The sequence below is a fragment of the Amaranthus tricolor genome, chromosome 14, assembly GCF_026212465.1.
Source record: "Amaranthus tricolor cultivar Red isolate AtriRed21 chromosome 14, ASM2621246v1, whole genome shotgun sequence".
NCBI lineage: Eukaryota > Viridiplantae > Streptophyta > Magnoliopsida > Caryophyllales > Amaranthaceae > Amaranthus > Amaranthus tricolor.
Window position 1 is genome coordinate 16,718,978 of NC_080060.1, and position 26,563 is coordinate 16,745,540.

The 26,563-nt window shown below is 34.5% G+C and overlaps 1 protein-coding gene across 1 annotated transcript; it reads left to right on the top strand.

Moving 5' to 3' along the window:
• Window positions 1-22,544: 22,544 nt before the first annotated feature.
• On the top strand, window positions 22,545-26,219 carry LOC130799359 (uncharacterized). Its single transcript, XM_057662460.1, has 3 exons — window positions 22,545-22,944; window positions 23,768-24,000; window positions 26,213-26,219. Exons 1-3 carry the CDS (start codon window positions 22,558-22,560, stop codon window positions 26,217-26,219), a joined length of 627 nt encoding a protein of 208 aa, XP_057518443.1. The 5' UTR covers window positions 22,545-22,557.
• The last annotated feature ends 344 nt before the right edge of the window (window positions 26,220-26,563 follow it).

Here is a 26,563-nt window from a genome sequence, read left to right on the forward strand (position 1 = left end):
AAAAAAAAAAAAAAAAAGCAATCGACAAGAAATCAAAATTACATTAAGGGAAATTTGTAAAAAAACACCTTTTAAAACCCCTTTTTTGTAAAAAAACACCTTTTATAATTTTTTTTTTTTGTAAAAAAACACAAGAGACTTTTTTTTAAAAAAAAACACCTTAAATCAGTTTCCGGTGACTTTTGTCAACTTTCCGGCGTTGACTATTCTATTTGTCAACTTTTCGACGTTGACTTTTATTTTTATTTTTATTTTTATTTTTATTATTAATATTATTTTTTATTTAAATTTTTATTTTTATTATTATTTAAAAAAAATAAAAAATAAATAATAATAATAATAATAATAATAATAATAATAATAAAAACAAACATAAAAAAAATAATAATTTTTTTTAAAATTTTTTAAAAAAAATTTTTTATTATTTTTTTTATTATTATTTTTTTATTTTTCCTTTTGTTTTTGTTTTTATTTAATTTTTAATTTTTTTTATTATTATTTTGTTATTTTTGTTTTTATTATTATTTTTATTATTATTATTATTATTATTATTATTATTATTATTATTATTATTATTATTATTATTAATTTTTTTTAAAATTTTTTTTTTAAATAATAATAAAAATTAAAATAAAAAAAATTAATATTAATAATAAAAAAAAATAAAAATAAAAACAAAAATAAAAAAAAATAAAAAAAAAAATAATAATAATAAAAATAAAAAGTACAAAAAATAAAAAATAACAATAATAATAATAAAAAAAAAAAAAAAAAATAATAATAATAATAATAATAATAATAATAATAATAAAATTAAAATTAAAAAAATAATAATAATAATAATAATAATTCAAAATAAAATAAAATTAAAAACAAAAGGAAAAATAAAAAATAATTAAAAAAATAATTAAAAAAAAAATTTAAAAATTTTAAAAAAACTTATTATTTTTTTTATTTTTGTTTTTATTATTATTATTATTATTATTATTATTATTTTAAATTTGTTTTAAATAATAATAAAAATAAAAATTTTATAAGAAAATAATATTAATAATAAAAATAAAAATAAAAATAAAAATAAAAATAAAATTAAAAGTCAACGCCGGAAAGTTGACAAATGGCATAGTCAACGCCGGAAAGTTGACAAAAGTCACCGGAAACTGATTTAAGGTGTTTTTTTTAAAAAAAGTCTCTTAAAAGGTGTTTTTTTACAAAAAAAAATTATAAAAGGTGTTTCTTTACAAAAAAGGGGTTTTAAAAGGTGTTTCTTTACAAATTTTTCCTTACATTAAAGCTTAAGCTACATAAATAAGAGAAGAAAAATGGGTTAGGATTGCAATTAGAAAGAAGAGAAGAAAGTGAAGAAGCAGAGGGGGAAGGGAAGAAGAAAAAAGGAAGAAGGTAAACGCTAATTTTTCACAAAAAAGTTGATAAAAATCTGGAAGTTTTCATCCCAAACGTCAAATGGAAACCAAATGAGAACCCCGAATTTTTCATCCCAACAACCAAATTTAAAAAGTTGTGAAAATTTTTATAACTTATCACAATTAGCAACATCCATGAAATTTTTAAGATGAAAACCCTCATGTTTCACAAATAGTTGATAATAAACTGGGTTATTTTTCATTCCAAAAGCCAAATGGTAACTGAATGAAAACCCTAGTTTTTCATCCCAACAATCAAATTTAAAACAAAAACATCAATGTGCATCATCAAAATCAAGTATCTTACCTTTGGAGTGACGATTCATTTGCTTTCTTCCCTCAAATTGATTCAGCTAAAGAAAATCAAAACTACATTAAAAAAAATAAGCAATTGAGAACAAATCCAAACTACATTAAAACCAAAATAAGCTACAGAAATAAGAGAAGAAAATTGGGTTAGGATTTATGATGCAATTATGGATAGCCCACAGCCCAAAGCAAAGGAAGAAAAGCATAATTGCATCATTGCACTTGCTCAGCCCATTGAACATGTGGAACTTGCTGATTTTTGCTTGAAGACTAAGGAGGATCATCTTAAAATTGGATTAAACATCAACATGGAAGCATGGAAAGATTATTAGGTACCAAAAGAAGAGCTTCCAGCAGCACGCAAACAGAACAGAAGCATACAAAGAAGCATGCCAGCAACAGAACAAGCAGAGTATCAATCTGCCGGGCAGCCTACCTTGCGAACCATGGAACGCCCAACCTGGTGCACGTATGAGCGAGGAAATCCAAGGGTTGTCATCTTTGGACATGAAATAAGAAGCCAAGACCCAAGGATGATGGAGCTAGCCCTCATAGAACCCACGAGAACAGCTCCAAGGTCGCTTGTTCGCCAGTTGTTTGAAAATGGCTGATTCAATGTGTTAGAGTTATTTTTATGTTTCTGTTTTTAGTTCTTGTTTTGCACGTGTTTTTAATAATAAGGCACGGGGTTAGTATGATTGTTAGACACCCCATTATAGCCATTATAGCTCTATATAAAGGGCATGCTCATTGTAACAGAATTCAGATTTGGTTTTTTAATGAAATTTTCATTCAAGTAATTGGTGCAATTACAATCCTGAGTATCATCTTTGTGAGTGAAGCAAGGAAGTATTCAGTCATTTCCACGAAGGTTGAGAGAGTGAATCTCGACTCTAGTGTGAGGAGGAGGCCAGGGATCGAGTGAAGATTCATTGTCTCCATCCACGACATAGAACCATTCATCCAAATTGTTCTTGTCACCCTTCTGTTTTCATACAAAACAGAAGGTTTTATCTGTTCTTTGTGTGTCACGAGGGGTCGTGGCATCAATCTTGAAGGTGTTAAGCGGGTTCTTGGATCGACCATCCCCATACTCGCATCAATTGGTATCAAAGCAAGGCTGTAGAGAGGGACACGATCAAGAGGAGTCGAGAAAATCAGGTAATAGAGGGCAATCCTCACGTTCTGGTAAGGGTGATCAACAGAATCAGGTACTGTGCAATTTCGTTTCAATTTTACAAATTCAGGTACGAATTCAATCTCATAAGCTCTTAAATTCAGTTTTCTTTGTTAATCATTCATTTCTAATCAAGGATTATAGAAAATATTTGATTATAATACGAATTTGATTGTGAAAGAAAAAATCTGGAAAACTGATTGTTGAATGAATGAATGTGTATCACTTTGATTTCTGAAAAATTTGTTTCGGAGTCATTATACATATCAAATTGTGTCCATTAATCCATTTGAATTCAATTCTTGAATGTCCTGAATGCATACTCATTGAAATTTGATGACAATTGCATTCTAAACGTTCGAACAATAGTCTTTGCTGCGAAAACTGATAATTGCGATTTCTGCTTCTTGAATTTGATTTTCTGATTGTTGTTAATGTAATATCTGATAGGAATTGGGAGGAACTTGTTGGGAATCATTGAGTATTACGTTTTTCTATCAAAAATTGATAATAACAATCTGATTTGCGAAAATTTTTCTGGAAAATTAGGGTTTGTTAGTGCGCATCTGAATTTCTTCTTTATTGATTGTTGCATTTGATTTACTGTAGTTAATTGAACGCATTCGATTGTTTAATCATTGTTTAGATCTTAATTTTACATTGCCTAACATCATATTACATTCTTGAATAATCATTGCATAAAGTAATTCAGAAAACAAAAGATTGAAGAACAAAAATCAGTCATTCCTTTTCCTTTGACCAGAAATCTTTCGTTTGTAACAAATTTGTTCTACTTTCTGTATGTTTAGATAAAATTGATTCTAATCAAGAAATTTTGGTGTAAAAATTTCAAAGAATCTAAACTCTAAGTTTCTGGGTGTTTTCCTCTTGCTGCTGTCAAAAGACATTAAAACCATCTATGGTGTTGTGCATTCATCCTTGTTTCTGAAAATTTTGTTGTTTAAAAGATTTCTTGCATTGTGGTATTGAGAACATCATGAACACGGATGAGATATTTGCTGAAATGGCCCTTGCCATTCAACAACTTACACAAAGAGTGATCAAACTTGTCCAAAATGAGGAAAAATTAACAAATCTTAAACCCCTATCTCCATGCAAGATTTTTTTTACCTAAATATCTTTAGTTCACACAAGTAATTACGAATATACCCTCATATACCTTACTTACCCAACTACCCTTCATTATTTACCCTTCACTACTTACCCTTTAATACTTACCCTTTTTAATGGACCCCACACCATCCTTAATAACCGTGCCCAAGCAAATGGGACATCTAAATTGGTTCGGAGAGAGTATAAAATATATAATGTTTAGGGAGGTACACAATTAAATTAATATTTAATTTAATCATCATACTAAATAAGGGATTATGACTAGCTAATATCTAGTCCAACTAAATTAGTCACATGAACCGAGACTTATGTAGGTTTAAACACACAAAATAGTCTCATATATTGATACAGTGGAACCCAATAAGTTTAGTGACATTAAGTTAGGAAAATTATCAAATAGCATTCCTATGAATTTATTGGTCTCTAGTAAAACATAAACGTTATTCAATATTAACTAATTAATATCTCGTTGTACACTTACTTAATTACGTTAAAAGACTTATAAAATATTCACTTGATTTTTGAAATTGAACATTTCAAACACATACTTTATGATTCATACTAGTAGCTTAAAATTAATTCATATTTTCTAGTTCTCAATATCATTCTTGCTTTTTATTTTTTATTGGACACCAAACTAAATAATACATAGAAATTAATAAACTTACATATTATTTGATCATAATAAATCATTTATTATGTAATGAAATTCATTAATCAAATTAAAAAACTATTTTCTATAAAATGATTTTCTCATACTTTGGTATCATTTTTATCTATCCATCGTAAGTCAAACCAACCCTTGAAATCAAACCTAGTCAGAGAAGAAGCCCAATGGTAACCTAGTAAGCATTCTACCTCTCAAACTTAGATGTCACATGTTCATGTTTCATTTTCAAAATTTCCTCACATCTTACTAAGAAAAAATGTTACGATTATGTTTTAGATTTTCAATACCTTGTCAAGAAAGGAATAAATCTAACTTAATTAAAAATGATTCTATAGTGCATTAATTTAGCTATGACATGATGATGACATTTTAGTGTCCATTTTTTTTGTTTGTCGTAAGATTGGCAAAACTAGTGGGGAAGCTACTCAATGTATTATTTTGGTGCACCTTTGATTAACAACATGCATCACAAGATTACCTGCATGTATAATAATTATATAAAGAAGCATTAACGTCCACAAGTTTGTAGTCACGATCACTTATAATAATGTTGTAATTGATATATAGACTAGGCCTAAATATACAAAAGATATGAATCTAAGGAAAGATTTCAAGATCCTAATCCTCCAATAGCTTTTTATGATTTGAACAAATGAAATACCATTATTAGCTACAATTAGGCAATAATATTTTTAATTATTGGTAGGCACCAAAAAAAAAATGTTAAAATAGCAAGGTAAAGGCAACAAAAAATTCATTAACATTTTGGAGACTGGCGACCGTTAAACATTTTGTAGTTGTGGAAGCCAGAATGGTTATAGTCTCGCAACAACCGAACATTTCGTAGTTCTAGAAGTCAAAATGGCGACAACATGAAACTTTTTTTTATTAAAATAGCGACGATCCGGCCACGACCTCAGTCAGGCCATCACCATTTACAATTTTTATTTTTGAATTTTTTTTTACAAAATAGCGACGACCTAGGGTCGTAGCCAGGTTGTCGCCGTCTTTAGTGCACTCGTCTGGCCGTCACTATTTTTGGTGCGGTTGACAAGTCGTAGCCAGTTTGTCATCAGGTTCAAAAGTTGTATATAAAAAGAATTCATTTCTCTATTTGCAACGTTATTTTTGATATTTCATCTCTCAGTTCAGATTTCTCAAGATGTATCCTTCCTTGTGTGTAAAAAGTAACTTTAACATATTCATCAACTTTTTTCAAAATATTTCTAATTTATGGAAATAAAATTATCTCGAATCATAAATACTAAAACCAAACTGGAAAATAACATATGATGTTTTTAGAGTTTTCCCAAATATAGAATTATCTTAAATATAAATACTAATAAAAGAACTGGAAAATAACACATGGCTTTTTTTAGAGTTTTCCCAAATATAGAATATAAATACTAATAAAAGAACTGGAAAACAACACATTGCTTTTTTAGAGTATTTCCAAATATAGAAGTATTAATTTAATAGGACTAAAATTGATTGTGTGCATGGCAATATAATTTATTTTCCTAAAGAATTTAATGTTCAATTAAGTAATTAAGTCTTTAAAATATATTTAACATTAACTCTTTATATCTAAATAAGAATCCTAAGGAGATTAATTATTGGGATATTATCAATGGTACCCCTGTACTATAGCAAAATAACAATGGTACCCCAGTTAATTTCAATGGTACCCCCCAACTATATGCTAATTACAACCGTGACACTATTAATCAATTTTCCGTTAAGTTGCCGTTAAATCTCGAATGACCTAACCATGGTTGATTTCCCTCTCCTCTTCCTTCTCTCCTTCCATGGCTGCTTCACCTCAATACCATATTGTTTACTATTTCAAGCTCTCGAACAACTCGACCAATATAAGGAACAGAATCATTTGTATGTTCTAAAGAAAGTCTATTTTCCCCAAATTTAAATTCGAAATGAAGAACCCTAATATGTTTTCCCCAAGTTGATTAATTTGCTTAAACTTATCAAATTTTACAATTAATCATCATCAAAACACAATTATATGATAATTGAATGTTTTCCTTCCTAATATAGACCTATAATTCGAACTCAATTTGGTCGAATTTATTCCCATTTTTTGAATTTTTTTATTTCCGTTCGAATTTTCTAAGAAACAAAAGGGGAGGAAGGTGTTGCTTCAATGGCTGGGCTACAGTGGGACGCATTGGTCTTCAGGTGGGCGTGGAGTGGCAAGACTGTCGATAATTGTTGCTAGTAAACAATATGGTATTGAGGTGAAGCAGCCATGGAAGGAGAGAAGGAAGAGGAGAGGGAAACTAATCATGGTTAGGTCATTTAACGGCAACTTAACGGAAAATTGATTAATAGTGTCACGGTTGTAATTAGCATATACTTGGGGGGGTACCATTGAAATTAACTGGGGTACCATTGTTATTTTGCTATAGTACAGGGGTAGCATTGATAATATCCCTTAATTATTTCAAAAAAATATTTTATGCGTAAGTCAGACATTATTTTTGAAAAATATAATTATTTAAATAATCATCATAATCATGAATATTAATGAAAAGAGTTGGAAAATAGCAAATGACAACTTCATAGAGGCTTGCAATATTTTATGAAAATTTTGTTTATGTATATCTATACTAAACTTCGCGCATTACACGAGCTTTTAAACTAGTATGGATATAAAGTTTAAACAGTAGTACACAAATTCTTGTGAGAGACCATTTCTAATTTTGTTGGCCCATTAAATATTTTTTAAATATTATAAGTAGACATTAAGAATAATGTAAGTTGACATTTAAAATGTTGAAAGTAGGCATTAAAGATACGGTAAGTAAACATTAAGGATAATGTAAATAGACATTAAGAATACGGTAAGTAGGTATTAATCTTTAATGAGTTGGGCTTAACATACGTCTTTCAAAAAGACAGTCTCTCAAAAGACTAGCTCACAGTAGAAATAGTACACTTGAAAAAGATAAAACATCATAAGTGGGTCCAACTAAATCTAATCTTATTTCTTTAACGTGATTCCCTTCAACTGAAGTTGTCAACAGGCCACGTCCAGCGAATGATATAAGTTATGGTATAACAGAGGCCCACTTTAGGTGCACGTGAATATCGGCCCAAACCGACATTCAACATTGATCCACAATCATGAAAATTGGAAATGATTAAGAAAATTAACAACAAAATGAACGAAATAAGATAAGTTTCAACTTATTTCCAAAAATAAGCGTGAAATTCCCAAACCTGTGGTTTGGGGCTGTTCGCAAAACAGGTCAAAAAAACAAATGTTTGACTTTTTTAACCTGTTCGCAGTTAGTAATTGCGAACAACTAACTCCACAAATACGCACAGCAGCCTTCTTCGTTCTCATTTTCCCTAATTCTCAAAACCCTATCTTTTACTACTTGACTTTCTCCTTACAAAACCAATATTAGACTAGCTTCAATCCATCGATTCATGCATTTCTCTTTCAATTTGGCACTTCAAAATTAGTCTGGGATACTCTAGCTTGCACAAAGGTAATCTTTTATGCGTTTTTTTTAGTATATGTATTATTTTTAGGGTTTTGATGAAGTTTGGTTATTTTCTTAAATGTAAGTTACTAGTTCTTAAATCAACACTCTTATTAATCATCTATAACTATTCATGGTAATGTTTAATTGTTTTCATAGCTTTATGTTGTTTTTTTTGAAGTATTGTTGTTGATGAGCATATTGAATTACTTGAATTTGATGTACATTATATATTATTAGAAATGTTGATGTTGGTATTAGAAATATCATTCATGAACTTATTAATTGATTTATTATTTGAATTTTATGAGCATTATATATGTATTAACTTAGTTACATTATGGACTTTATTAATTTGTAGACCAAAAAGATTATAATCAAATGAATATAATGTACTTGTATGGGCATGAAGTTGATGATGAGGTTGATTTTGTTTGTATTCATGTAGAAATGACATCATTTCACGTCACTATAGTATGTTTTTGGAATGGTTGTATTCGAGAATGTAGTGGCAAAGTTCATTATGTTGGAAGAAAACGTAGGTTGTTAGCATGCAACTCGAACATGGATTTGAATCAGTTTAAACATTTTATATGTTCTAAGATTGGATTGGACCCCACTAGAAGTACCGTAAATATAAGCTTTAAATATGACATGAGTGGAGAATTGCTAGCCTTTCCTATTGAGGATGATAAGGCTATAGATGCTATGTGGGAGCATTCAAAGTCCACCCAAATTCCCTCTTTGGAGTTATACGTAGAAGAAGTACCCTTAGGGAATGTAGATGCTTCTAATCCTACCCCTACCCCTATGCCTATATCAACTCAGGAAACTGTAAATCCTTTCGTTCTTTCTACGTCTTTTACTTTTTCTCAACCCCCTACGAATCAAGTTCCAATTGATTCAATGGTTAATTAAGGAGAAAGTGATGAGATGGGACCTTGGGATGATGGAAATGAGAGTAATGAGCTCATTGAAGATCCTTTTGAGGATAATGTGGATGTCGATGAGGATGCGCTAGCAAATGACATGACCTTAGGCAACGTTCCTACAATCATTCCTCCTACACCTTATGCCCTATGTCCACCACTAGACGAGTATGAGGAGAACAACTCGTAGAGGACTTGGGCTTATGATACCACTTACACCGAAGAAGGGGAGTTGGAGAAGGGTATGATGTTTGATAGTAAGGAAGCGTTATTGAAAGCTATCAGAGTGTATCATATTCGTATAAATGTGGAGTATACAACGGAGACCTCAAACCAAATTGTCCTTACCTTGAAGTGTAAGCGGGGCTGTTCAAGGAGACTTAGGGCTACGCTCGATTCATATTTATCTTCATGGCGTATTGTTTCGTATAAGGGTAAGCATAGGTCTTGTATTTTGGGTAATGACACTGTTTCGGCTGGACACATTCACTTGACATCTTCTTTCATTAACAATGTCATTAGAAATTGTGTTGCTAAAGACCCATCCATTAAGGTACACTAGTGGAAAAAAACGTATTTGTTGCTTATCATTTGCTGCGGTTTTTGTATATAAGCAGCAATAAATAGGAATAAGATTAAGAAAAAAAAACCAATAATTGCTGCAGTTTTAGCCCTTGACCGCAGCAAATACTCAGTAGCACACTCAAATGCTGCGGTTGGTGTTGTGCCCGAAGCAAATAATACACGTAAATGCTGCGGTTGGTGGTGTGCCCACAGTAAATAGTCCATGAAGAATGTTAACTACTGCAGTTCTTGCTTTGACCGCAACAATTAAGTGTATTAAAATGGCGCCTTTTAAATTATAACGTTTATATTTTCATGAGAAACCCTTCGATTTCATTATACTGCACGCACAAACAAACATATACAGTACAACGCTTTTCTTCTCCTTCGTTCTAGACTTCAAACTTCAAAGTTCTATACTGTTCTTGTTCATCATCAAACTTCAAACTTCGAATTTTCATCAAACTTCAAAGTTCTATACTGTTCTTGTTCATCATCAAACTTTAAACTTCAAATTTCAAAGTTCTATACTGTTCTATACAGTACAACGCATTTTTGGTGTTGTTCATCTGCAAAACTCACGAACTAAGGTATTATTTTCTCTTTTTAATTTCAATACATAAGAAAAACCTTTAAAATGTGGTTTATTTGTTAAATTACTGCATACAATTATAGGGTATTATTATATTTCTCTTTTTAATGTGGTTTGCAAGTTCAATAGTACGACAATTAGTGCTAATTTTTTTTTCTTTGTAGATTATTACATAACCCACGAAATCAAGGTAATTTCTATTTGTTTTGTAAATTTTCAAGTTTATATTTTTATTGTTTCACTTGTAATTTAGTAATTTAGTTAAAAATGTGGTTTGTTAATTAATTATTTGCATATTTAGTAATTATTTGTGAATGTGGTTTGTGAGGTTAGTTAATTATTTGCATATTTTGTTAAAAATATGGTTTGTTGTTATACTTGTGTTTAATTATTAGAATTATAATACTTATATTTCTAACGTTAAATGATTTAATTTTATTATTTATATTTTGAATGTTATATTAAGGTTATACAATGTTAATTATTCAAAGTATATATTTTTAGGATTAAATATGTTTGTTATAAATAAGTATATATGTTTAAAAGTTGTGTATTAATTTTATTTTGAATTAATTAATCACACTAATTAGGATGACAAAAGATCGTTCTTGGATGTATGAAAGCATTGAATCGTTGGAATTTATTGATGGCGTATTAGAATTTTGTAGTAATGCGGTTGAACATCAAGTTAGGATGGGGGGAGTTGGTTTTTATTGCCCATGTGTCAGTTGTGGCAATGTATCAAAGGTAGATAGTGTTGATATCGTTAGGGAGCACATACTTCGACATGGGTTTAGGCCTCAATATCATGTTTGAGTTTGGCATGGTAAGGAGGGAGTTTACAAAGAGAAAAGTGTTGTTGAGGACATCAATAATGTGGCCGATGTCAACGAGGATGTAGTAGATCATGTTGATGGGTATGAGACAGATGAAGAGAATGTCAATGAGGATGTGGATCGTGTTGATGAGATGATGGAGGGTGTCGAGGATGAGTAAGGAAAACGTCCTCGTGTTTTTGACTTGTTGACAGAGGCTTCTCAAAAGCCTTTGTACCCTGGATGTACAAAGTTCACCAAACTAACACCAGGGTTGACAATTTTCAACATTAAGTCAAAGTTCAATTGGAGTGACGCTAGTTTCACAATGTTATTAGAAGCGTTAGGTGAGATGCTTCCTGAGGGAAATAAACTTCCAAAGTCGACATATTATGCCAAAAAGCTCATGTGTCCTTTCGGCTTAGAGTACTAGAAGATTCATGCATGTCCGAATGATTGTGTGTTGTATCGGAATGAAAACGAGAACTTAGAAGAGTGTTCTAGGTGTGGGTTATCGCGCTAGAAGCGTAAAGGGGCTCGGGATGCTAAAGGGCCCCCGGCTAAGGTATTGTGGTATCTTCCAATAATACCTAGATTCAAGCGCTTGTTTTCTACAAAGAAAGATGCGTTAAATTTGAGGTGGCATGCAGATAGGGTGAAGAAAGGTATCTTGCTCACACATCGATTTGATTCTCCGGAGTGGAAGAGTATTGATAGGTTGCATAAGACTTTTGGGGATGAGGTTCGTAATTTAAGGCTTGGACTATGTACGGATGGAATGAACCCATTCGACAATCTTAGTTCTTATCTCGGGTCCTAAACAACCTGGTAATGACATAGATGTATATCTTGCACCTCTCGTTGAGGATTTGAGAAAGATGTGGGATGAAGGCGTTTCAGTGTTTGATGCTTATGCTAATGAGGAGTTCACCTTGCGTGCAATGCTTTTATGCCACCGTTAATGATTTTTCGGCATATGGCAACTTATCGGGGTATAAGAACAAAGGGATGAAAGCATGCCCAATAGGGATGCAGGCGGGGCGGGTCTAATAGGAGAACCGCCCCATCCCTGCCCCATCGGGGAGGGGATGGGTCCCGGTTTGATGGGTCATGGGGCGGGTACGGGTATAAAATTCATACCCACCGCGGGGATAGGGATGAGGATGGGTTTTAGGTGATACCCGCTCCATCCCCGCCCTACCCTGCCCCATACCCGCCCCGCCTCAAGATACCCGCCTCAAAATATTTTTAAGTCTTTTGCTAGTTTTCGTTTTCTTTCCCGTTTTGTAAATGCGATATCTTCTTCGTTTGGACTCGCATTTGTCTTCATAAAAATAGTTAAAAGAGTTCAAAGTTGTTAATGATGAGTCGATTGGTATTTAACTAGTTATTGATATTTATGTAATAATGTTATTAGTTTTATAAAATGATTGAATATAAATATGTGGCACAAATGGGTATTAAGCGCGAATTTGACAGGTGGTGGGGCGGGTAAAATGGGTATTACACGGGGATGGATACCTAGATGGGTGGTAGGGCAGGGATGGTTTTAGATACAAACCCATTGGGGCGAGGACGGGGAAAAAAAATTATACCCGCCGCGGGGATGGGGATGGGGATTGCATTAACAGATGGGGATGGGGATGGTAATTCCAATACCCGCCCCGCCCCGCCCCGTTTGCATCCCTAATGCCCAATTTGTATCGATGACATGGAATCCACGTGGATTCCTAAGTGCAAACACGTATTCATGCACCATCGAAAGTTCCTCCCACGAGACCACCAATATCGTAAGAAGAAGAAGTTGTTCAACGGGGAGGTTGAGGACCGTGTAGCTCGTCGACCGTTGACCGGTTATGAGGTTTATGAACAGGTTAAGGGAGTTGAGATTGTATTTGGTAAAGAAGTTGTAATTGGTTTCCTAATTGAGTAACATGCGAAGAACTCAAGGGTGTATCCGAAATTGTTAAGTGGTTAGCTTTTAGTCCGCGTGATGATGTCAACAAATATGAGGGTTACGATGTCAATGGCTTCACATTTTGGACTGAGGGTCAAGACAAGAAGTCATCTTATCTACAGAATAGTGGAGTTTCTATTTTGGCGTCATCTACATTTTACGCGAGTGTGAAGGATCAAGCGTCGGTTGACGCTAAAGTGGTATACTACGGGCGGGTACATGAAATATGGGAGCTTGACTACTCTACTTTCAATATTGGTCTTTTCAAATGTAAGTGGGTAGATAATAATCAACGATGCATAAAAAATGACGACCCTTGTGGATTCACTCTTGTAGACTTAGCTCGTTTGCGTGATAGTGAGGAGCCATTCATACTAGCCACACAAGCCAAGCAAGTATTCTACATAGTAGACCCGTCTGATAAAAAATGGTCTATTGTTGTACCGGGAAAAAGAAGCATCCTTGGTATAGGTGATGTTGAGGATGAGGAAGAATATGAAGCTTTTGAAGACTCCCCTCCCTTTATCAATCCAAAATCAGTGGATCAAGATGATGTAGATTATGTAGATGTTGGTTATATGCGTGTAGGTCACACAGAAGAAATACATTTAAATTAAGTGATTCACAAGGTATGAATTTAAAGCTTTTTAAAGTTTTTTTTGGCACTTGATTTGTTTTGCATGAAACTTTGCACAGAACACTATTTGTTATATATTATTGTGTTGAACGTATTAGAATTGTATTATAGTCATATTCTTAATATTACTTAGCTTATGTTCTAATATATTTTTATTCATACTCTTTCAGGTACTGATATACAATGCATCTATTCAGAGACGAAATTGTCCCCGAGATTGAGACCTCGGATAATGAGCATCGTAGTTACGACAGTGAAGAGGACCAAATTGTGAGATACGAGCGTATGGCTGAAGACGCTCCACCAATTGACAATGATTTTGAGACTGAAGACGCCCCACCAATGAATGCTCCCACTACCAGTAAGAAAAGAAAAGGGCGAGGTCCTACGAAAAATCTCAAAGTCACAGAACCCATGCATTTGGAATAAAATGCATTGGGTTAACCCTGCGGATAATGGCGTAGGCAATATGGAAAACAAGTGGGCCTATGTATCCGCAAGATTTCCATATTGCTTGCATGGAACGAGGTTCCAGAGGGTTTGAAGAACTCTCTATGGAATGATACTGTTGTAAGCAACTTTACCATTTTTACTCATTTAGTTTTATTTTAAAAGTAATTTAATCGACAGTAATAAATATAAATTTTTTTGTAGAATCTTTTCCACATCGAGAGCGATGAGGACAAGAAGAATGTGTTTCTTTCAGTTGTTGCTGAAAGATTCAGAGATTTCAAATCCAAGCTAGTAACTGGCTGGATTACGAAGAGGCGTGCCCGTACGACCAAAAAGGTCAAAACGGGAAACGAAGGTGGAGAGCAAGCACCTTCAAAGATGCCCTATAAAATATGGGGTCACATATCGAAGAGGGATTGGGAGGCCTTTTTTGCCAAAAGAACAACTCCCATAGAAGTTGTAAGTATTTCATATTATATTATAGTTTTTGATTTGAATTTACTTCTTTTGATTCAGTCATTAAACTAATACATGACATTTCATTTCTATTGATTAATTAGGAAAAGCGCGGTAAAGCTTCTGATTCTGCAAGCAAAAGGAAGTTTTACCATCGCTTGGGCTAGAAAACGTACGATGAGGTCCGAAAGAATGGGTGGATGCGGGTTTATACCCCAATCAAAGTTCATCTACGCCCTCATCTACGACTACCTCCGCATCCGTGAATACTCCTGCTGGAGATCGGGTGCGTGATTGGTATTGTGGGCTTCATTCCCGAGATGCAAGTGGTAAATTTACCATTAATGATCCGGGAATGAAGAAGGTTGTTGATGCTGTGGTGAGTTTTGAAATTATTAAGTATATTCTTGATTTGTTTTGTATTCTTTGGCTTTGATTTACTTATACTAATTGCTATATATGTCACTTTTTATTTGAACAGATGGGCTGGAAGGAAAAAGAAGCTACGGGGGAGTTCACCCCAAGAGGCAATGTTGACGCATTGCATATGGTCTTAGGGAAAGACCACAGTGGGCAGGTAGACGGAAAAGGAGGCGTCCGCATGGGGTTACAGAAGGCATTCGGCAAAGAGTGTGTTGCTACTCAATCTTGAACGACGCTGCGGGATGAAGTAGCAACCCTCTGAGCAAAGATCACGAAGGACGTTCTCGCCAAACTGGCTGTCGTGTTGCAGAAGATGGGAGCACCCGTTGTTGACTTGGCAAGCCTGATAGTTGAGGATCAGGAAAGTCAGCATGGGGATCTTAATGCTTTGGTCGAGACAACACCCGAGCTCATTACCCCCGTAGCACCTCTGCCCATTACTTTCCCTGAAGGGGAAAACCCTACACCGGAGACCATAAACTCCGTTGCTCAAAATCCGGAGCCACTGCTACAGGTACATAGTTTTTAAATATATAAGCACTTATTAATTTAAATTGCAGTGCGTTTTAATATTTTATTATGATGCTTATTATACTAAACGACACAATTTTCAGGAAGCGACTCCTTGTTCTCTTTTGCTGCCTCAGTTAGGTGTTGCTAGTGATGGCGACTTAACTGAGGTTGCATATGGTGTGGCCCAGCCAACCAAAGAGGGCCAAACAGTGCATTCGATGCCTGTTACAAGTGGCCACATCAGTATGACCGTGGAAGCTATTGTAAAGGGGTTTGAAGATTTCTCACTCCCGGTTCCAATGCTAGAATGGAGCCTTGAGAAACTATCAGACGCCCTAGATAGTTTCGTCACATGGCCATATGCTTGAGTCCAATTCACTAACATGGTAAAAATCATTTGTAACTTGTTTATTTTTATTTTTTTAATTGCATGCTTACACTAATTTAATCGTATAAATTGAAATAGCAAAAGAGTCCAAAGGGATCTTTAAGAGAGATCGGTTCCTCAGCAAAGGTCTCGACTGGTTCAAAGTTGATGCCAAGCACTCCAATATTGACTGATACGGAGCTAAAAGATCTCTCTCAAGATTGCAAATGGCTGCACACTTGTGCATCTCGCCTGCGTGAGGAGGACTCAATCATTCTATACCTGCAGAAGGACCAATACTGTTTTTTAGAGAGCCCGTTTGTAATTATTGGTCCTAGTCACATTGGACAATTTTTGAGAGGAGAGATGCTGAACGTAGCTCTTTTCCATTTCTACATGAGGTAATGCTCATTATCTTACAAGTTAGGCATTGTTGTTTAATTGTTTTAATAACCAAATTACTAACAAAATTTTCTTATTCGTGAGTTTAGTGCGGCTTACGAGGGGCTAAATTCTTGCAAACCTCCAATAAAAATTGGATGGTTTTGTCCTGAGTCGATTTCGGGTAGTAAATGTGTAAATGATCCAGATGACGTCAGAGCATCCATTAAGACTGCTTTGACTAATTCCCTTACATCTAAACACACGTTCATTCTAGCTCCATATACGGAATAGTAAATTTTATTTTTGAAATTGAACTTATCTTTTGATTTTTAAAGTCACATAATCTCTAATTTGTTGATTTTAAATTTGCGTTTGTAGTTTGCATTGCATACTTTTGGTCATATTTCCTTTAATGAACACTGTGCACGTCTTCGACTCATTACAAAAACCTCAAAGCCCGCCTCGCAACACAAAATTCAAAGCGTTGTTAAATGCGTACGTAACATTAATTATTTTACCAATTTGATTTAATTAAGTGTTATATATATATATATATATATATATATATATATATATATATATATATATATATATATATATATATATATATATATATATATATATATATATATATATATATATATATAGACACACACACACACACACACACACACACACACATATATATATATATATATATATATATATATATATATATATATATATATAAATAGTACTCCCTCCGAACCAATTTAGTTGTCCCATTTCCTTATTTGGTAAAGTCTTTTTAGTTGTCCTATTTCTATTTTTGTCAATCTTTTTTTACCTAAATATCCTTAGTTCAAACAAGTAATTACGACTATACCCCCATATACTTTACTTACCCTTTACTACTTACCCTTTTTAATGGACCTCACACCATCCATAATAACCGTGCCCAAGTAAATGGGACATCTAAATTGGTTCGAGGGAGTATTACTTTTCCCCTGCGTTTCAACACAATGAAAAAAGTGCATGGACAAATAGGATCTACATCCAGAGCCACATTTCCAAAATGGACAGCAATAAAGGTATACAAATTTGATTTTATCCGTTTTAAAGCTTTTTTGGCACTTTTGCGCATAAAGTAGCTCAACCTTGGTTTGTTTTGCACGAAACTTGGCACACAACACTATTTGGTATATATTATTGTGTTGAAGTGGTTAGAATTGAAAATTATAGTCATATGCTAGAAATTACGTGTTAAGTTTTGATTTTATGGGTTTTTAAGCATTTATGGCACTTTCGCGCATAAAGTAGCTCAAACTTGGTTTGTTTTGCACGAAACTTGGAGCACAAAACTTTTTTCTATATATTATTGTGTTGAAGTGGTTATAATTGAAAATCATAGTCATATTCTAGAAATTACGTGCAAAGTTTTGATTTTATGAGTTTTTAAGCTTTTTTGGCACTTTCGCGCATAAAGTAGCTCAAACTTGGTTTGTTTTGCACCAAACTTGGCACACAACACTATTTGGTATACATTATTGCGTTGAATTGGTTAGAATTTAAAATCATAGTCATATGCTAGAAATTACGTGTTAAGTTGCGATTTTATGCGTTTTTAAGCGTTTTTGCCACTTTTGCACATAAAGTAGCTCAAACTTGGTTTGTTTTGCACGAAACTTGGCACACAACACTATTTAGTATATGTTATTGTGTTGAAGAGGTTAGAATTAAAAATCATAGTCATATGCTAGAAATTACGTGTTAAGTTGCGATTTTATGTGTTTTTAAGCGTTTTTGCCACTTTTGTGCATAAAGTAGCTCAAACTTGGTTTGTTTAGCACGAAACTTGGCACACAACACCATTTGGTATATATTATTGTGTTGAAGTGGTTAGAATTGAAAATCATAGTCATATGCTAGAAATTACGTGTGAAGTTGCGATTTTATCAGTTTTTAAGCGTTTTTGCCACTTTTGCGCATAAATTAACTCAAACTTGGTTTGTTTTGCACGAAACTTGGCACATAACACTATTTGGTATATATTATTGTGTTGAAGTGGTTAGAATTGAATATCATTGTCATATGCTAGAAATTACGTTTTAATTTACGATTAAAACGCACGTGCTATTACATGGGCACTTAAAACAAAAACAAAAAACAAAAAAACATTAAGACAATTCTGAATTAGCAAACTGTAGAGCAGCCCTCCTTCAGCTCAGCTTCTAGGAGTCCACGGGGATTGTTAGAATGGTTTTAGGACCTTGATAGCTAGATCCAAGTACCAAGATTCCATTTCCACTTTAGCCTAGGACCTGGATGCATAGGTTTGGTTTCCACGTGTCGTGCAATGTGGTCTGCTCGCTAGTTTTCTGCTGCGCTGTTTTGAAGGCATGACCACATTTGTATCAGATTTGCACGAAACAAAGCACACAACATTATTTGGTATATATTATTGTGTTCAAGTGGTTAGAATTGAAAATCATAGTCATATGCTAGAAATTACGTGTTAAGTTGCGATTTTATGCGTTTTTAAGCGTTTTTGGGACTTTTGCACTTAAAGTAGCTGAAACTTGGTTTGTTTTGCACAAAACTTGGCACACAACACTATTTGGTATATATTATTGTGTTGAAGTGGTTAGAATTGAAAATCATAGTCATATGCTAGAAAAAACGTGTTAAGTAGCGATATTATGCATTTTAAGCGCTTTTGCCACATTTGCGCACAAAGTAGCTCAAACTTGGTTTGTTTTGCACGAAACTTGGCACACAACACTATATGGTATATATTATTGTGTTGAAGTGGTTAGAATTGAAAATCATAGTCATATGCTAGAAATTACGTGTTAAGTTGCGATTTTAAGGGTTTTTAAGCGTTTTTGGAACTTTTGCGCATAAAGTAGCTCAAACTTGGTTTGTTTTTTGCACGAAACATGGAACACAACACTATTTGGTATATATTATTCTGTTGAAGTGGTTAGAATTGAAATCATTGTCATATGCTTGAAATTACGTGTTAAGTTGCGATTTTAAGGGTTTTTAACCGTTTTTGGCCGTTTGCGCATAAAGTAGCTCAAACTTGGTTTGTTTTGTACGAAACTTGGCACACAACACTATTTGGTATATATTATTGTGTGGAAGTGGTTAGAATTTAAAATCATAGTCATATGTTAGAAATTACGTGTTAAGTTGCGATTTTAAGGGTTTTTAAGCATTTTTGGCACTTTTGCGCATAAAGTAGCTCAAACTTGATTAGTTTGCACGAAACTTGGCACGCTACACTATTTGCTATATATTACTGTGTTGAAGTGGTTAGAATTGAAAATCGTTGTCATATGCTAGAAATTACGTGTTAAGTTGCGATTTAAAGGGTTTATAACCGTTTTTGGCCGTTTGCGCATAAAGTAGCTCAAACTTGATTTGTTTTGTGCGAAACTTGGCACACAATAATATTTGGTATATATTATTGTGCTGAAGTGGTTAGAATTGAAAATAATAGTCATATGCTTGAAATTACGTGTTAAGTTGCGATTTTAATGGTTTTTTAAGCATTTTTGGCACGTTTGCGCATAAAGTAGCTCAAACTTGGTTTGTTTTGCACGAAACTTGGCACACTAAACTATTTGGTATATATTATTGTGTTGAAGTAGTTTGAATTGAAAATCATTGTCATATGTTAGAAATGACGTGTTAAGTTGCGATTTTAAGGGTTTTTAACCGTTTTTGGCCGTTTGCGCATAAAGTAGCTCAAACTTGGTTTGTTTTGTACGAAACATGGCACACAATACTATTTGGTATATATTATTGTGTTGAAGTGGTTTGAACTGAAAATCATAGTCAGATGCTAGAAATTACGTGTTAAGTTGCAATTTTATGCGTTTTTAATTTTTTTGGCACAAACTAACATCTATTTTCTCTTAGTGCTTTGAACAAGCTTCTTCTTCCGTTGATTGCGGCTACTACACGCTCAAGTGAATTATAAGCGAGCATGGTGGTGCTAAGCAACATGCCTTGTTGTCCATATATGGAACTTGGGAAGGTTCTTACTCACTTCTTTCACGTGTTTTAGAAGCTTTGCAACATTCCAACCCGGGCTTAGTACTTTAGTGGTTTTTTAAGGTAGACAATGACATGGGTGTATTTGTGCGACCTAATATTAGGACCTTCCAACGGGTCTTTTGTGCCTTTAAACCTTGCATTGAAGGCTTCAATCATTGTAAACCTCTTATCGCCATTAACGGCACGCACTTGTATGGTAAGTATCGTCATACCGTATTAACTGCCATTGCCCAAGATGGTGATAAGGGAATCTTTCCATTAGCATTTTCCTTGGTAGAGAAGGAGTGTATAGGTGCATGGTCGTAGTACATGGCTTGTATTCGTAAGCATGTCACATAGAGGATGGGTTTATGCGTTATTTCTGATAGACACGCGGGTATTTTAACAACTATGGAAGAGCCGGAGTGGCAACCAACTAATGCCTATCCACTAGTGGAAAAAAACGTATTTGCTGCTCAACATTTGCTGCGGTTTTTGTATATTCGCAGCAATAAATGGGAAAAAGATTTGAAAAAAAAAAAAAAAAACACTAATTGCTGCGGTTTTTGTTTATTGACCGCAGCAAATACCCCATTCTACCGTTGACAATAGCAAAATTAAAAAAAAAAAGCATTTATTGCTGCGGTTGGCAAGGGCCCGCAGCAAATAACCTTAAATAGCCGTTAAATTTCATCAAAATTAAAAAAAAAAGCCTTAATTGCTGCAGTTGGCTAGGGCCCGCAGCAAATAACGTAATGCAACCGTTAAATTCAGCAAAAATTAAAAACGAAAGCCTTATTTGCTGCGGTTGGCTTGTGACCGCAGCAATAAACCGCATTGTACTGCACGCTTCTTCAACTTCTCAAATAAAGCCCGCCATTCTGAACTTTTCATTTCGCCATTCTCTTCTCACAAACCCATTGAAAATCCTCGACTCAAGCAATAAACGCACCATTTTCGCCATTCAACATTTCATTCTTCATCTTCATCTTCTTCTAAAAAACATAAAATCATTTCAAACCCACCATTATTGAAAAACACTCGAAAAAACTGAGTGATTAAGTGTTTCTTCAAACTTGTTCTTCATAATCTTCGAACACATAATCTTCACAAACGTTTGCTTGCTGTTTCATTCGTGCATTTGCTTGTTCATCTGCGTGTGTGTGCATTCTTCAAAAGCGTTTGAAACCAAAGGCATTTGCTTGTTCATCTTCAAAACTCACGAATTAAGGTAGTATTTCTCTTTTTAATTTCAATAAGCATTGAAATATCTCATTGTTGCTTACTGTTCTTGTTGCTGGTCGCATTGCTTTGTTCTCGTTGCTGGTCGCATTGCTTTGTTCTTGTTGCTGGTCGCATTGCTTTGTTCTTGTTGCTGGTCGCATTTAATGTCAAAACCCTTCTGTTCTTGTTGCTTTGTTCTAATGTAGATTATGATCAAAACAAAGAAATGAAAATATCGTTTAGAGATAGGTATGGTCTGTATGATATGTATGATATGGGCTAAATGATCTGTATGTATATATATATATATATATATATATATATATATATATATATATATATATATATATATATATATATATCTATATATATATATATAATATATATATATATATATATATATATATATATATATATATATATATATATATATATATATATATATATATATATATATGGCATGTATTGTGAATTACGTTTAGATGATAGATACTACTTACTAGATAGACTATGGCATGTATTGTGAATTGGTTATAGTTGTGTTAGAGAACTACCCACTTGTGATCATCGTAGAATTAAAAGGGTCGAGGGAATGAACGATATATTAGTGCAACTTGAACTTTGTTAATGATAAGTAGACTATGAAATGTATTGTGATTTGTTTAAGGTTAAGTTAGTGAGCTTCTCACCATCTTGATTTTCACTTGGAAAAGTTAGAGTAAATATGTTTTTAGGAATGTGGTTTGTTGTTTATTATTTATATTGTGGTTTGTGGTTTGTTAATTAATTATTAGCATATTTAGTAAATATGTTTATTATAAATAAGTATATATGTTCTAATATATAATGCTTAATATTATATATTTCTATTCATAGTCATATTCTTAATATTCTTAATATTACTTATTAGAATTGTAAATCATAGTCATATTCTTAATATTACTTAGCTTATGTTCTAAAATATTTCTTTTCATACTCTTTCAGGTACTGATATATAATGCATCTATTCAGAGACGAAATTGTCCCCGAGATTGAGACCTCGGATAATGAGCATCGTAGTTACGACAGTGAAGAGGACCAAATTGTGAGATTCGAGCGTATGGCTGAAGACGCTCCACCTCTAGACAATGATTTTGAGACTGAAGACGCCCCACCAATGGATGCTCCCACTACCAGTAAGAAAAGAAAAGGGCGAGGTCCTACGAAAAACCTCAAAGTCACGGAACCAATGCATTTGGAATACAATGCATTGGGTCAACCCTGCGGAAAATGGCGTAGGCAATATGGAAAACAAGTGGGCCTATGTATCCGCAAGATTTCCATATTGCACGCATGGAACGAGGTTCCAGAGGGTTTGAAAAACTCTCTATGGAATGATACTGTGGTAAGCAACTTTACTATTTTTACTCATTTAGTTTCATTTTAAAATTAATTTAATTGACAGTAACAAATATAAATTTTTTTTGTAGAATCTTTTCCACATCGAGAGCGATGAGGACAAGAAGAATGTGTTTCTTTCTGCTGTTGCTGAAAGATTCAGAGATTTCAAATCCAAGCTAGTAACTGGCTGGATTACGAAGACCCGTGCCCGTACGACCAAAAAGGTCAAAACGGGAAACGAAGGTGGAGAGCAAGCACCTTCGAAGATGCCCTACGAAATATGGGGTCACATATCGAAGAGGGATTGGGAGGCCTTTGTTGCCAAAAGAACAACTCCCATAGAAGTTGTAAGTATTTCATATTATATTATAGTTTACCAATTTGAATTTAATTCTTTTGATTCAGTCATTAAACTAATACATGACATTCGATTTCTATTGATTAATTAGGAAAAGCGTGGTAAAGCTTCAGATTCTGCAAGCAAAAGGAAGTTTTACCATCGCTTAGGCCAGAAAACGTACGATGAGGTCCGAAAAGAGTGGGTGGATGCGGGTTTATACCCCAATCAATATTCATCCACACCCTCATCTACGACTACCTCCGCATCCGTAAATACTCTTGCTGGAGATCGGGTGCGTGATTGGTATTGCGGGCTTCATTCCCGAGATGCAAGTGGTAAATTTACCATTAATGATCCGGGAACGAAGAAGGTTGCTGATGCTGTGGTGAGTTTTGAAATTATTAAGTATATTCTTCATTTGTTTTGTATTCTTTGGCTTTGATGTACTTATACTAATTACTATATATGTCACTTTTTATTTGAACAGATGGGCTGGAAGGAAAAAGAAGCTACGGGGGAGTTTACCCCAAAAGGCAATGTTGACGCATTGCATATGGTCTTAGGGAAAGACCACAGTGGGCGGGTAGTCGGAAAAGGAGGCGTCCGCGTGGGGTTACAGAAGGCATTCGGCAAAGAGTGTGTTGCTACTCAATCCCGAACGGCACTGCGGGAAGAAGCAGCAACCCTCCGAGCGGAGATTACGAAGGACGTTCTCGCGAAGTTGGCCACCGTGTTGCAAAAGATGGGTGCACCCATTGTGGACTTGGCAAACCTGATTGTCGAGGATCAGGGAAGTCAACATGGGGATTCTGACGCTTTGGTCGAGCCAACACCCGAGCCCATTACCCCCGTAGCACCCCAGCTCTTTACTAATACCCCCGTTGCTCAAAATCCGGAGCCAACTCCGGTGCCAGTGCTACAGGTACATAGTATTTAAATATATAAGCACTTATTAATTTAAATTGCAACGCGTAATTAAAATTTTATTATGATGCTTATTATACTAAACGACACAATTTTCAGGAGGCGACTCCTTGTTCTCTTTTGCTGCCTCAGTTAGGTGTTGCTAGTGATGGCGACTTAACTGAGGTTGCATATGGTATGGCACAGCCAAATAAAGAGGGCCAAACAGTGCATTCAGTGCCTGTTACAAGTGGCCACATCAGTGTGGCCGTGGAGACTATTGTAAAGGGGTTTGAAGATTTCTCACTCCCAATTCCAATGCCAGCATGGAGCCTTGAGAAACTATCAGACGCCCTAGGTAGTTTCGTCACATGGCCATATGCTTGGGTCCGATTCACTAACACGGTAAGAATCATTTGTACCTTATTTATTTTTATTTTTTAATTGCATGCTCACACTAATTTAATTTTTATTTATAAATTGAAATAGCAAAAGAGTCCAAAGGGATCTTGTAGAGAGGTCGGTTCCTCAGCAAAGGTGTCGACTGGGTCAAAGTCGATGCCAAGCACTCCAATTTTGACTGATGAGGAGCTAAAAGATCTCTCTCAAGATTGCAAATGGCTGCATTATTGTGCATCTCGCATAAGTGAGGAGGACCCAATCATGTTGCCCCTGCTGAAGGAGCAATACTGCTTTTCAGAAGACCCGTATGTAATTATTGGTCCTAGTGACATCGGGCAATTTTTGAGAGGAGAGATGCTGAACGTAGCTCTTTTCCATGTCTACATGAGGTGATGTTCATTATCTTACAAGTTAGGCATTGTTGTTTAATTGTTTTAATGACCGAATTACTAACAAAATTCTCTTATTTGTGAGTTTAGTGCGGTTTACGAGGAGGTAAATTCTTGCGAACCTCCAATAAAAATTGGATGGTTTTGTCCGGAGACGATTTCGGGTAGTAAATGTAGAAATGATCCAGATGTCGTCAGAGCATACATTGAGACTGCTTTGACTAATTCCCTTGCATGTAAACACACATTCATTCTGGCTCCATATTGGGAAGAGTAAGTTTTATTTTTGAAATTGAACTTATCTTTTGATTTTTAAAGTCACCTAATCTCTAATTTGTTGATTTTAAATTTGTGTTTGTAGTTTGCATTGGATACTTCTGATCATATGTCCTTTAACGAACACCGTGCACGTCTTCGACTCATTACAAAAACCTAACAGCCTACCTCGCAACACAAGATTCAAAGCATTGTTGAATGCGTACGTAATATTAATTATTTTACCAATTTGATTTAATTAAGTGTTATATATATATATAAATGGTATTACTTTTCCCATGCGTTTCAGCGCAATGAAAAGAGTGCGTGGACAAATGGGATCTACATCCAGAGCCACATTTCCAAAATGGATAGCAAGAAAGGTACACAAATTCGATTTTATGGGTTTTGTATAGGTTTGGTCAAATGATCATGAAAAGAACACGAAACAACCACAAACACTTAAACATAATTCTGATCTAGCAAACTGTCGACCAGCCCTCCTTCGGCTCAGCTTCTAGGAGTCCACGGGGATTGTTAGAATGGTTTTAGGACCTTGATAGCTAGATCTAAGTACCAAGATTCCATTTCCACTTTAGCCTAGGTCCTGGATGCATAGGTTTGGTCTCCACGTGTCGTGCAAGGTGGTCTGGTCACTAGTTTGATGCTGTCAATTTCGCGTTTTTATTTGTCAATTTCGCGCGTAAAGTAGGTCAAACATGGTTTGTTATGCACGAAACTTGGCACACAACACTATTTGGCATATATTATTGTGTTGAAATGGTTAGAATTGATAATAATAGTCATATGCTAGAAATTAGAAGTTAAGTTGCGATTTTATGCGTTTTTAAGCGTTTTTGTCCATTTCGCGCGTAAAGTAGGTCAAACATGGTTTGTTATGCACGAAACTTGGTACACAATACTATTTGGCATATATTATTGTGTTGAAATGGTTATACTTGATAATAATAGTCATATGCTAGAAATTAGAAGTTAAGTTGCGATTTTATGCGTTTTTAAGCGTTTTTGTGAATTTCGCGCGTAAAGTACTCAAACATGGTTTTGATGCGAAACCGGGGCTGATTAAGGCCTTGGTTATGCAAGGATTAATGTTGTGCGTAAACTTTGATTAATGACACAGTCAAAAACTACAAATGATCATGAAAAGAACACGAAACAACCACAAACACTTAAACATAATTCTGATCTAGCAAACTGTCGACCAGCCCTCCTTCGGCTCAGCTTCTAGGAGTCCACGGGGATTGTTAGAATGGTTTTAGGACCTTGATAGCTAGATCCAAGTACCAAGATTCCATTTCCACTTTAGCCTAGGT

Bases quoted from the DNA above. Each gene is read 5' to 3' on its own strand.
- LOC130799359 (XM_057662460.1), top strand. From the start codon at position 22,558: ATGCATCTATTCAGAGACGAAATTGTCCCCGAGATTGAGACCTCGGAT. The intron at 22,945-23,767 runs GTAAGCAACTTT...TTATTTGAACAG, and splicing joins CTCTATGGAATGATACTGTG to ATGGGCTGGAAGGAAAAAGA.